General features: G+C 45.7%; 1 protein-coding gene across 4 annotated transcripts in view; it reads right to left on the bottom strand.

Moving 5' to 3' along the window:
* Nucleotides 1-6,203, bottom strand: part of CDK6 (cyclin dependent kinase 6) — a 239,780-nt gene extending 233,577 nt beyond the window's left edge. Inside the window, exons 1-2 of one of the 4 annotated variants that reach the window (XM_081800539.1) lie at nt 6,046-6,203; nt 2,616-3,221 (exon numbers count right to left, since the gene is read on the bottom strand). In XM_081800539.1, the coding sequence (XP_081656665.1) occupies nt 2,616-2,848 (233 nt within the window). In that variant the 5' untranslated portion in view covers nt 2,849-3,221; nt 6,046-6,203. Of the gene's footprint in view, nt 1-2,615; nt 3,222-3,331; nt 3,529-4,557; nt 4,809-6,045 lie in introns of those variants that run through there. The other 3 variants (XM_081800540.1, XM_081800541.1, XM_081800538.1) reach the window with 3 other exon arrangements.
* Nucleotides 6,204-13,996: the final 7,793 nt, after the last annotated feature.

Genomic DNA, 13,996 nt, shown 5'->3' with positions numbered 1-13,996 from the left:
GGGTGGCTCAGTTGGTTAAGCGACTGCCTTCGGCTCAGGTCATGATCCTGGAGTCCCGGGATCGAGTCCCGCATCGGGCTCCCTGCTCGGCAGGGAGTCTGCTTCTCCCTCTGACCCTCCTCCCTCTCATGCTCTCTGTCTCTCATTCTCTCTGTCTCAAATAAATAAATAAAATCTTTAAAAAAAAAAAAAAAAAATCCTGAATTCCTAGTCTAGTGAAGCAAGTCATGGGGACCAATGACAGCCCCAAGGCAGAGGAAGAAGAGAACAGGAAGGAAACAAAATAAAACGGAGATATGTAGCTCGTGAAGATGACATCAATAATTTTCTCAAGAGTCACTGAATTTCATGACATATAACTGATGGTCTTTTCTGACCATTATATCCAAGTAGTTTCTTGGTTTCAGAGCCTGTAATGTCTGGGTTTGAGAATGATTTGTTCTATAGAAAAGGTCAGGGGAACTGATGCTTTACTGGGAACTTGTTTCCAGGTGAGGGCCACACTAGTCAGCATGAAAACAAATAATACTTGGACATTTGAAGCATTTTTAAATTTACAAAGTGCTCTCATCTACACTATCTCAGCTCTTCCTCACAACTCCTAAGAGGTAGGCATCATCATCACCACCTAATCTGTAAAAATAAAGTTTTAAAAAACTTTCAGGTAACCTCGTCTTGAATTTGTAAGTATAGTCTCCTGAAATTTCTCAGGACAGAATCCAAGTCATGGGTCAGTTAGAAATCTTTAAAGACAAACCAAATTCAAGAGGATAAATCAAGAGAGTAAGAATGGATCAGCCAAAATCTACCAACACAATGGCAAAAACCATCCTGTTACAGGAATCGTGCTTTGTAAAAGATAGCGTTACACAGGGGTGCCTCTGTAACACCTCTAGGTTGGAAAGACAGTATTTTATTTATTTACACATAAGGATCCTTAAATGGACACACTCCACAGGCAACAGACAAAATAAAACAAGAACTTGGATCCTAAAATTCTAGGGGTGGAATTTATCTTTTGGGAAGCACCTAGGTGATTCCTCCAGGAAGATAACTAAGTTACAGGGGACAAAATGTACTCTCCCCTTTCCCTCCAATATCACAGACTCACAGGAAGTATTTTTCTGGGTTTTCAACAAAGAAAACATGCACAGAAGGTAATCTATTGCTGTTATGTATAATCCCATCTTCCCTAAAACACTCATTCTCCTGGCCTCATTATCCTTTGCCCCCTCTTCTCTTACAGGCTAAAGCAGAGGTTTATAATGGGGGTCCTATTTTCATAGCCATTTACTATCTTACTTACGTATTTATGATTCTTTGCAGCCTTCTAGCCTTAGCCTAACTGTGTTGGGAAACAAAGCACCACACAAATCACACAGGATAAGGGGAGACAAGTCAAAGCCTCCCAGGAAGATCTGGTAGACACTTGGGCTCCGAGTCTCTGGAGGTCTTGGTATTTCAAAGGTCAGTCTTGGGTCTCTTGACTTTGATGACTAATATTAAATTGTTTGACTTTTTACAAAAATATTTAGTTGTACTTATTTACATAATTTCATCTACAGCGCACACAGTAGGTATGTATTTGTTGAACAGACTTCCCAGATAGATGAGACGACAGGAAGAACACCCCAAGACTTCCTTTTTCAAACACACCTTCCTAAGAATTGAGATAGGTAAAAATCACACCCTAATTTATAAATGTTTCTGTGCATTCCTTTTCTACTTAAAACTACGCATATCTGTTCAGAAAAGAAAAGCATGACACACCACATAATGTCAACCACACAATGGGGAAATTCCAGGATCACTAAGAAAACACCATTATCCTAGTCACACACACTTTAGTTTAATTACTGGTTACCACACAGGAGAGGCTTTAAGACATGCTGTCTCCCCATCCACTTTCCACATCCCCTCCCGATAAAGCAAAAGCAGAATGTTTAGAATCTCGAGATTCCACATCTTAGATTCACACACATCACTACTTTTGAGAAGTAGTCTGAAGACCACGTTAGCCTAGAGACATAAAGTAATACACACAAATAGGCAATATTCATGGAAAACAATTTTTAGGCGACTCTGTTGGACACTTATTTACCATTATATAATTTCAGTAAGAAAAACTGGACGTGACTGGCAATAATATTCTTAAGTTGCTATTTTTTCGTAAAACTTTATTTATACGAGGCTCCACGAGGAAAGTTCTCATCCTACTAATTTTCACCGAATCCTGCCACTTCTCTTATTCTCAGCCTCTCAGAAATTCCCCAATGGCCAGGGAAAATATGCGGGGGCTGGCAGGGCACGTCTCAGGTTGGCTCGTTCCCTAAAAGGCACCCAACTTCCTGGACCCCCTTTCAGGGACAGCAGGGAGAAAACACAACTTGCACCGTGGCGGGGAAGCCTGCGCAGGTCACATTGCCTGACTCGTCTTTCTGCTCGCTGTCTGGCAAGGTCGCCGGCTCTGGCTTGCAGCTCTGTCGACAAAACTTACTCTCACTCTGTAAGGGCAACGGGCCATGCCTCCCCGGCCGCCCTCCCGCCCCAAGGATCCCCGGCCCTCCTCGGGCACGCGCGGCCTCCGACGGCGCGGGCGCCGCTCCCCGGCTCACCTGACCACGTTGGGGTGCTCGAAGGTCTCCAGGTGCCTCAGCACCGCCACCTCGCGGATGGTAGAGAGCGGCATGCCCTCCTCGCCCGTCTGCACCCGCACGCGCTTCAGCGCCACGAAACGGCCTCCGTTCTTCAGGTCCCGGGCCTTGAACACCTTCCCATAGGCGCCCTCCCCGATCTCCGCCACGCACTCGTACTGCTGGTCTGCGCGGCTCAGGCCGTCCTTCTCCATGCCGCCCGGACGCCGCCCGGCGCGGCACCGCTGGGGTGGGCGGGGGGGCGCGCTCGGCTCGCTCGCGGCCGCCGCTCGCCTCTTCCCGGACTCCCGGCCCGCTCCCTCGCGCCCCGGAGTTCGGTCTCGCTCTCCCTCGCCCCCGCCGACTACCGCGCTCCGGCGCTCGGGTTCTCGCGGCCGCTGGGGCTGGATGGAGAGACCTCCCCGCGGGCGGGCGCAACCTCGGTGCCGCCGCGAAACTCCGCCTGCCGAGTCGCCAAGGAGCGAGCCGATCCCTCCTCTTCCCTCCCCGAAGCGCAGTCTTCTGCACAGACACCGAAGCGATTACATAGTCTCTGCCCCAGAGCGTCTCAGTCCACAATCCTTCCACCTAAAAGAAGAGACCAGAGGACAAGAAAAGTGCAATCAGACATCCCAGGCGCCTTTCTCCGGGTTCCCGCAGACTCCCCTCCTCCTACTTCAGAAAGCCCCCATCGCTACCCTCGGCGCGCTTCTGCCCTCTCCCAGGCTGCTTAATCCTTCCTGGTTCCTCCGAGAAAAGCGAAGTTACTTTTCTTTCCCTGCAGAGCTGGAGCCGTCTTCGCGCGGAGAGGTTGCAGGGGCCCCTCGGGGATGAGCGCGCGGCGCGGGACGCAGTGGAACGGGAGGGGGCGTGCCGAGCAGCCCAGAGTGTGCCGGGAGCGCGGGGGAGGGGAGGTGCCGGGCACGTCAATGTCACGGCTTAATATTTATCCCTGCATCATTGTGTTGCAGTGCTACCCACCCCTCCTCCCCGGGCCTGGACGTGCAAGGAGAGGGGCTCCCGGGGTGCCGTGGGGCTTTCAGGGATTGTGCACAAGCTGCTGTGGAGGGTCTGTGGGTCCACCCGTGTGGGGCTGCAGAATGTGGGGGTGGGGGCTCCCAGGACCCTGTAACCCGATGCTGGGAGTGTGCGAGAAGGGGTGGTCAGACATCTGCTAGGAAATTGCTTCCTTTCTTTCTACTTTCAGTTTTTCTACGAGGAGACATTTAAAAACGACTTGCACACACAAATGGTCTTTTTGGGGTAAAGACGTCTGGATTGGAAACGGAATTCTTCCTCCGACTCGGAGGACCTCCCTGGTGGAAACCCATGAGGTCGGGGAGGGCTGGGGCTCCCGCTACTCGGGAGTGGAGGAACAGGGGGGCCCTGGAGGGGGGAGTCGCCCAAGGGACCATAAGGGTGGGAGAAAGGGGTATTCGTCGCACTTAGCTTGTCATCTCCTTAAAGAATAACTTCGGGAGGAAGGTAGCATAACCGCGTCTCGCTCTGAAATTCTCAACTAATTTCAACCTCATCAAAACTCACCCTCGTCTTAAAAAGGCTGGGGGTGGGGGGAGTAAATGCCAAACCTCGGGGGTGAGAGAGAAGGGGCTGCGCCCTCGGGGCCAGGACTCGCGAACCTTTTCCCACTCCCTGGATCTTTTCCAGATCTTAAGTAGCAGAGGTGGCTGCTCCATTCCTCTTTCGGCTTAAGGCCTGGTCTCATCAAAAGCCAAACGCCTCCCCCCCCAAGCCCTCCGCACAACAAAGTGCGGGGGGGTAGGGGGTGTAGGGGCACACTTCCCTCCCCTTTCAGTTGCAATCCAGGACCTAGGAAGCCTCCAACCCATGGCCGCCGCGGCCTCCGCCGGACATTCGCTACGCCGGCCGCGTGTCTGGAATTCCCGGGACACCTCGGAATTACCTGCCCCGCAACCGCTGGCCCGCTCGCCTTCTGCCAGGAATTAAAGAAACAAATGGCGCGATCCCCACGGTGTGATGGCAGAGGGGACCGCAGCGAGCGCAGAGCCCCTCACACTCACTCCATTCAAAACTCTCCTTAAAAGGTGAAGGCAAATCCTGGGGGAGCCAAGGACCGAGCCCCCACCCCCAGCCTGCACGGGGGTCTGAGCCAGGCCTAGGGCCACACAGGTAGCGGAGGAGCCGCCGCCGGCTGCGCAGCCCGCCCCTCCCGCATCCCCCTCCCGCCCTAGTCCAACCGGAGGCTCAGCAGCTAAGGCAGCGTCGCGGACGTCCCACCCCCGCAGGGAGCTGCGCCCGCTGCCCCAGCCCGGCCCCGCACCGCCCGCCCTGGCTCTCCCCCCTCGCTCCCCGGACGGTCGGCTCCGGCGGAGAGAAACGGGAGCAACAGTGCCTTTTTCCCCCCTCTCCTCCACTTTTTTTTGTTGTTGTTGTTGCTTTCCCACGCTGGCTGAATGTGACTTGACCCCATTTCAAAAAAGTTTGACATAGTGCTTCAACATTTCCGCATTCCTCCGCGACTACAAAGGCTGCAGCCGCCTCCTTCTGCTTTCTGTCTCTGCTCTCTGTCTTCACACTCAATGAAATCCTTCATGTGCCTCTCCCGAAGCCTGCCAAGCACCGCAAGGGTCGCCACCAGCGCAGCGACAAGAGGCCGCACTGGGACCACGACTCCCGCGTGTGCGCACACGCAGATGCGCCCCACGTGCAGACTGTGGGGCGCGCTGCGGGGCCCGGAGCTGCGCACCGCCGGGTGTGCGTTTTAACTCGGATATTTTAAATTATAAAATTAAACTGGGAAACTAAAGCAAACGTGCGTCCTTGTGGGGCTCCAAGCCTGTGCACTGGCCGCCCTAGTGCACTCCTATAAGTGTGCATAACACCCCCGCAGGGGGTGGCAGCAAGAAGCCTGCGTTAACATTTATCTCGTGGTGGAGTAGGTGGAGGCCACACCCACACCTCCGCGAGCTTGAGAGTGAGCTTTAGTGGGGAAATGAATGTGGGGCACGGAAACACAAAGTCCCGCATGGAGTCCCCAGAGGCAATGCAGTTTAAACCCTAAAGTGTGGACTATTCTCTGTGTCCGAGTGGAGTTTATATTCCGCTTTAAGAAGCTTGATGAGTGTGTGGGTGTTTGTGCGCACGGCTATGTGGGAGCAGGCACAGGATCTTAGTGTTGGGGGTGTCCCTGGTGTGGGATGTCCTTCTCTTGCCAGATTAGGAGAGACTCCTCTAGCTCCTCAAAACTGGTCCCCGTAACTAGCCTGCCTCGGCTCGTAAGGGGTTAACTAAAGCCAATGCCGAAGACATACACCCCCCCACCACAGTCACCCCCACCCACACCCTCGCTTCCGACCCTGGCCACGCTCCCAAATCTCCCCGGGGGACCCCCTACTCCGCAGCCCACCCACCCGAACGCACAGCTCCTTACCTGAGGGGCCCGGCAGCTTCGGGCCTCTCGAGGGGGCTGCGAGTGTCTGTCGGACCTTCGCACGTGTCCACCGCGGCGCCGAGCAGGTAACCCGCTCGGAGGAAGGAGTTACCAGCACTCTCTCCCGCGAAGGGGTGGGCACAGCGGCGGAGGGCGGAGGGACGGCGGAGGGACGGCGGAGGGCGCCGCCCGCGCCGCTCGCTGGGGGCGGACGGGGGCTGCGGGGCTCAGGCCAGGGCTCGGGGCCGAGCCGGGGAAGCAGCGGGGGCGGGGGCGAGGGCGGGGGCCCCGGAGGCCGACTCTGCCGGAGACCCACCCGGCGGCGGCGGGGTTAGGGGCTCGCTGCGCAGTGGCAAGCAAGTGTGCAAATTAAAGCCTTCCGGAGAGAGGGGAGGCGGCCGAGACCCGGCTGTGCTCTGAGCCTCTCAGCTCCCCAGCTCTCGGCTCCGAGTGGGGGGCGAGAAGGAAGGGGGGTTAGTTAAATGAAAATTTCCGGCTTTCACTGCAACTGGAGTGAGGGATCTTGCAACCAAAAGAAGAGGCGTGAGAGTACGAGTGGGATGTGTCGTCGGGAGTCCGCGGAGTTTCCAAACCCAGGGTCGCCCAGAGTTGGGGTTTTGACAGAGTGAGGCGGGGGGATCAGCAGTCTGTGATGTGGACGGATGGAAAAAACACAACCAACCAACCACAATTATGAGGGGCCGGTGGGGATGGTAAATACCAACACTTTCCAAGAAACTGAAAAATCAGAGCAAAAAATAACTCTTCTCTATTAAAAAAAAAAAAAAAATCTGGCAGGGCGCCTTGCAGAAAAGAAAATACTAATCTGTCCAAGCACTTTTCACTTTCAGCATGAGCTGCATTTGTTTTGTTTTCCTTCGCTTCCTTTCGGCCTCACAAAGCCCTATCTTTTCCTTTTGGACAGAGGATAGGATTTGGAAATTGTCAGGCACTCTGTGGTTAACGATCTACTTGAAGGGGCTCACCGGTTCACAATTATTAAGTGGTTAGCAATTGCTGAGGGTTCACTAAGGTATTTCTGGGGAGCTAAAAAGACTAAAATTTAATATAAATATTAGAATTGGAAGATAATAGACACACATACACACACACACAACAAAGAGAACGTGATTCAGTGGGTGCTCAGTTTAAATGCATTATTGGAATTCTGAAATTTGAAACCTTGTAAGAATGTACACTTTACCTGCTGGAAAACCTGAATACAATTATTGCAGGTGAAAATGAGATTTTGGACAAAAAAAAAGTCTTCAAGACCCTACAATGGAGTAAAAAAAAGCCTTTTTTTTTTTTTTTAAAGAATTCAGTGTTCTCTAAAGTCTGTATCTGTAGAATACTTGAAACCCCTTTAAACATCTTAAAGCAAAGTTTAAAAACATCTATTTATTTCAGAGCTCTGTGGAAAAATTGAAATCCAGCAAAATACTGTTTGAATTGGAAATATTACCTCTATAAATCTTTTGACTTTTTGAATTAAATCATGTTGCTAATGTCAGAATAAATCAAAATTTTGCCTTTATAAAATTTATTCTGTACTACAGTGTGAAGTAACAGGTTAGGTAAATAAAAATTGTTGCATTTCCATTAGCAAATATTTTGCAATGCATTATAGTAATGTGTTGTTGAATGATAAAAGTGGGTATTTGTGTTTCTTTATGCTTAAGATAATTCATAAAATACGTTTTGTGTTCAGGAGCATGTCTTCTAAAATTCAGTTTCTGAACAAAATTTGTAAAGATATCTATAACCTCATATAGGCTTAAGAAAACAAATTGTTAGATTTTGTATTTATATAAAATATTGGATCAGTACAAATCACTAATTAGACTTTAAACCAGAGATACAAATGAGAATCTTACATTTTTATAATTGCTACACTTATCAATGATTTTTAAAACAAGATTTACTTGTTGGTGACTAACACATTTATGTAATTTAGAAATAATTGTCAATAAATACTCATAGGAACCAGCAGGTGATTGCAAGAATTTATTTGGCTAAATAATTTGTTTAAAAAATAGTAAGACATAAATATCTTTAAAATTACGAGAAAAATGTCCTTTCTACACTGGGTTGTATTTTTAATTACTGAATTTGACAACAACCATAGATGGATTTGAAATTCTATGATTTAGATCACTAGATCACTTGTATGAGGTAGAAAGAAAGAAAAAAAGAAAGAAACTTTATTTAATTATATACACTGAATGTTTAACTCTATGTCATCTGCTTTCTCTGATACTGTTAATTTATCATTGTTCACTCTCTCTGGTTATGGTTCATATGAAATCCCAGTTGGTTAAAGCCTTAGACCAGGAAGTTTTACAATGGATTGTGTAAAATTAGTAAATACCAGATTGTTTTTGTTTATGGATAACTTCCTCTGTGGGTAACAGGTTATCATAACAAAATTTGTGCAAAGTTTATAAACTGTGAACCAAATTCAGACTCCTTTGTTTAGAAGTCTTTTATGAATGAATACATAGCATTCAAGAATAATGATTTGCATGCCATGTATCTGATATCCTAAAGTTGCAAATCATCTTACAGGTTTTTAAAAATTAGAATTCATGGATTTATCTTTAAATATGATGTTATAGCTTATACTGAAAATTTTCCTAGTGTCACATAAGAGATGCATTCTGTGTGTGAACACTTCATATCAAATATCTGTAAACTTTTGTTTTTCCCTAAAATAAAAATAAAATTTAAAGTTCTGCTCTATAATTTGTAATCTTGTTTAAGGACTAATTTATTTAAAATTAGTAATTTTATAATGTACATAGAATTCTAAATCACCTCTGATTTATGTTGGCTATTTGAATTTATAAAATGTATTTTCAAGAAACTTGGAAATAAGGTTTTGCTATAACCTACTACACAATAATTTTAATTGGAGTTCCACGTAAATGTATACTTTTAGTCTACAAAGATCTCCTGTTTATTGTTTTGATTAAAAAAACAACTTTTCTGGCTTAATAACTTCAAAATCAGTTACCCTTATCTTTAACTTGATTTATATGAGTATGTAAATGTTATCTTTATTGAGTAATTACTACGAAAAACTATAATTTTAACAGAAATAGTATAATGTAATGCAGTGCATTCTTTCTTCCCCAGGCATTTCCAAGATGTTTTCTTAGGTTGTCCCTTAAAATATTGAAAATGTACTCAATATCCTAGGAAAACTTAATTGTACTACCAACTTTTCCAATTGTAAAATTCTGAATTTTAAATGATTTTTAAATTCAATCTTCTAAATAAATTACTTCCTGTCCATTTGGAAATGACCTGGGGTTTTCTCTTTTCTTGTTGCACGTGATCTAGTGTACTGCACTGACACAGTGAAACTTGCAAAGATTTTGATATTTGCCATGAGGGGAAAAAATATATCAGGTAGTAGCTTAAAAATTTAAGAAGAAAAAACCAGACATTATTATTTTTTTTGAAACTTTCCATTTTCATGGGTCCTACTGTTCTATAATTATCCCTGGGCTCCCTCTGCAACATGTCAGTACTATGTTCATATTTGTGTAATTGTCATCATATTTTCTTTTTTTCCCTTTCGATAGATACTCATATCTTCTTTGTCCTGTGTGTGTGTGTGTGAATACCTGTATGTTCTTAGCATATTGTCGTGACATGTTCAAAGCGTGTTCTTAAGATCTTTCATCATCTATATTAGTATTATGAGTAATCAGAAAAATAACCATGGACATACACTTAGAATGAAATACCTACATTTTCTTTTGATTTATAGTGCCCTATCGTTTTCACTGATTTCTAGCATTTCTTTTCTAAGATAATACCAGCATCTCAACTGTTCCCGTGGCCTAACAATTATGTTGCCATAGCCGCTTTCCGTTGAGCTAAAAGGTGCGTCCGTGTTTTAGGTAGACTGTTCAGATGAAGCAGAGAAGGTACAACACAGTGAGGATCATCATGATAAAGTGGGGTCTGGGAGGTAGGAGGAAGGGCAAAGAAAGGCACCGGAGAGAAACTTCTGTGAATGGCCTGGCAGCAGGAGCAAGTGAAGAAAATACATGCCCAGATTCCCGGGTCAAGCGATGTAGCCTCTGGGCTCGAAGTACGGAGTGTCCATGCAACCTAATTCTTCTAGAATGAACAATGTTCTAGGTCTATCCTATTGTGCATTGAAATCTGTCTTCTTAAATGAGATTATATAATGTCTGTGTCTATATTCATGTAACTATTTTACCTTGTCTCATTATGGATTTTTCCCAAAAATAATATAGAATGGAATTCTTGGCAGGGTTCTTTGGATTTCTAGAAGAAAGTATCTAATCGCGTAGCTCTGTGGATCAGTTTTGCACAAATTGAAGAGCGAGTCCGATTTTTAAACCCTGTTATAAATTTGTTCAGTTACTCAGATCTTAGTGTCCTTAATACCTAGTATAGTGACTGGCAAGTATTTTATGTCAATAAATGTTAGTCAACGGGAAGTTGGCTTTAGACCCTTCATCCCTCTCCTTTGGGACTACTTCTTCCTATTTCCTTCAGGGAGATATATGATAATAATGTTTTATATAATGCCAGCAAAGTTGAAGGATCAGTGTGCTGATGTCCGGACTTCAGAACCGTTTCTCCTCTACCTGCAGTTCCCTTCCTCTTAGCCCTCTCCTCTAAATCCGATCATCTTTTTAAGGCCCATCTCTTAAAACCTAGGAGATTCCTTCAGCTGAATGATGTCCCTCCTGGCTCTGACTCCTTGAGGCCATCTGCTTTCTACTCCCCTTAAAAGCTCGATGCTCTGCTCTCCACCACCCTGAGCTCCCCAAGTGCGTCCACCGTGCCTTGTTCCCTTGGCCATGATCCAGCTCCTGGCTGTGCCATCTGGCCATAGTAGGTGGTCAGTGAAGGCAGCAATGGTTCTTGTCTCTCTGCATGAGTGTTATGGTATCAAGCAGGCACAGACTGACTGGAACAGCATGGCATAACTAGAGTAACACGTGAAAAGTTGAGGACAGTGTTCCGCTTAGCTTAAACAGGAAAGAACCAGGTCATCCTGTTACTTGGTGTGGATTTGTTATGTTTTCTCTTGTGTTGCAGATATTGGTCATTGAAAACATTTTTGTCTGAAAGAAAATGTGTTCAGATAAATTTCTAAATTTGTCTGAAAGGCATATTCTAAAATCTGACCTACGAGAAATATGCTTAGGTAATTTTCTGCATTGTCTTCCCCTGAGAATTCCAATTAAACGATTTTTCTTTAAAAAGAGCAAGTACTAAACTCTGAGGTAGATGAGACACTATAGAGCCCAGAACTGAGAAAGATTGCTAATTTTATTGAGCAATATCCTTATCATCTATGTGAGTGCATTTTAAAGGAGCGAATCCTTGATTTCTAAGCCAAGAACTTGTGTTTTATTACCCGTTCTTCCTCCACAGCAATGCTCACTGTACTCCTCAGTTACCAGTCATTTAAACTTTCTGACTTTCAGTGTCTATACCTATTTAATGGCTTTGCTAATCATTCAGGAAGATGTTACGAAAATAGTTTGGAGAGATGCAACAGAGAGTTTTATCTTCACGAGAGAAGATACGGAAAGGTAATTGAGGTTGCTCATCTGCGGGTCAGAAGACCTGAAATTTAACCTGAAGTTGGCCATTAACTACCTGTGTGACCTTGGGCAACACACTTCAGTGGCTGGACCTTAAGGTCTTTGTCAATAAAAAAGATGATTAGGCTCAACGATGGGTATAGCTGCTGTAGCTTGAAAGTGCTATCGTCTGGCACTGTCATTATACATCTGTTCTTAGAAATACCCTAAATAAGAATAGCGCCAGTGGATGGGACTCTGATGTTAGCAATCCAGAGAGGGTTCTGGACCTCAAATGTGAAATATAGCGGGGTTTCTCTAAGATAAGCCTCTGGATTTTCAAGACTGAATAGAAATGAAGACTTCTAGGAAAACATTAGAAAAATTCACCAGATAGGGAGAGAGGAGCCAGGTTTTTAATTACTTGGCTAAAACGAAATGTGATGGATTAAATTAATCAACGCTCATTAATAAAATATGATAAATAAATTACGACAGTACTCACAGAACCAGGATACTAAAGATTAGAAATCTTGGGTGATCACAGAAATTCTTCAAAGATATCATGAAGCATAATTTTGGGAGATGTGACATATCTGTAAACCATTGAAAATGTGGCAGCCAGCCTCCTGTGAGGCGGTGGGAAGTGAGGGGTTGGGGCGGGGGTGGGGGTGGTAAAAGGCAGCATGCTGTGAATCTGAGGGGCTCCAGCAATATCAGACATCCTGAGTACTGCTGACCCAAAGCCGTTATTAAAATGTGTGCAGAGGAACAGGCTGTTGCCTCTGTGTTCTTGTTTTCTACAACATTGGCCCATGTGCATGGTTGGTTTTAAGGTTTTCCCTAGATGTGCAGGGACATTTACGCAGTTTGAACCAGATGGATTAGAAGTTTGGCCACCAAGTGACCTTGGAGTAGGTTCTTAAACTTTCAGATCCCCAGTTTCCCTCACCCGTAGAGTAGGGATAAATTATCCACCATAATCTGGGCTGAGAATTCAGTCAGTGCCAAAGATGTGTATTTTGCATTTAACAGACCTTTAATAAATATTAATACACAATCGACATTCCTTTTCATGAAATCACATTTCCTAAGCTATCTCTTTTTAAAGACAGCTAACCCTTTGACTGACATGATTTTCTTTTTCAACTGGATTGAAACGTCTACCCATTGCAGGAAGAACAACCCCAGAAACAGAGCACACTCGAAATTATCTTAGGCTTTGACAAAACCACAACCGTCTATGGGTCTGTGAGGGATGGAGGAGAGAGTGGGTTGTCTCACCTGAGACCTTACCCCAGTACTGCTCAACCTCTTAGTCTGTACCTCCCTGTCTTCCTCACCCTCTTCTTTCCGTTTGGCTCTCTGTTCTTCCTTCCCACTGCTTTTGTGTGGCCCATATGTGCTGACATTTGTATTAAAAGCTATGCACTATGTTGCCTCCCTGCAAGAGCTCCCACCCCCTCCCCCATCACTCTCCCACAGTCCCTGGCTCCCACTTTTCTTGCTCTAAGAACTGTTTGTCGTCCTATCAGTCTCTTCTCTACCTTTCGGCCTTGTCTTCTTAGCTTAGCAGAAGTTTACTTGGACTTAGATGACGTTGTATTTCCTACCCCATACTCTCTCCGTAGAAACACGCGAGGGGCGCTACCCCACCTCCCCTACCCTTTTTTTTCTTTTCTTTTTCATCTTCCCAGGGATATTTCCACAGTTCATATCACTGCCCTCCAGTGTTGGACCCTCCAGGGTCACCCCGTTTCTCTCAGAATAAAATCTCCGTCTTGCCCTACACTGCCTTTTTCTGATTCTTCTCGTCGCTCTCCCCCTTGCTCCCTCTGTGGCAGCCACACTGGCCTCCTTACTGTTCCTCAAACTCACCGAGCACATTCCCATCTCTGAGGTTTGTGTTTGCTGTTCCCTCTGGCTGAAATGCTCTTCCACTCACACATCTGCACGGCTGTCTTCCTCACTTCCTTCAGGTCTCACTCAAACGTCATCAAAGGGACGTTCTCTGACCACCCTACATGAATTGCATCTACTCCCATCTCTATCTGTCTTATTTCACTTTTTTTCTTAGCACTCATTTCCCTCTGACACATTAGAGCTTTATTTATTTGTTTGTTTAGTATCGGTGTCCCCCCACCTCCAGAATGTAATCTACAGAAGAGCTTCAATTTTGTTTTATATTCTCTTGTATCACTGAAATAATCCCTTGGCACATAGTGGGCAATAAATATTTGTCAAATGAATGAATAAATGAGCTCTCCTCTTATCCAGGCTTACAACCAGCCAGTCCTTAGCTAGCTGATGGTTTATTAATTAAGAATAACTATCTATCTGCAAGAGCTCCTGCTATCTATCTATACATACCT

The sequence above is a fragment of the Leptonychotes weddellii genome, chromosome 12, assembly GCF_054177405.1.
Source record: "Leptonychotes weddellii isolate Sample4059 chromosome 12, ASM5417740v2, whole genome shotgun sequence".
Lineage (NCBI taxonomy): Eukaryota > Metazoa > Chordata > Mammalia > Carnivora > Phocidae > Leptonychotes > Leptonychotes weddellii.
This window is presented reverse-complemented; position numbering and strand designations above follow the sequence as displayed.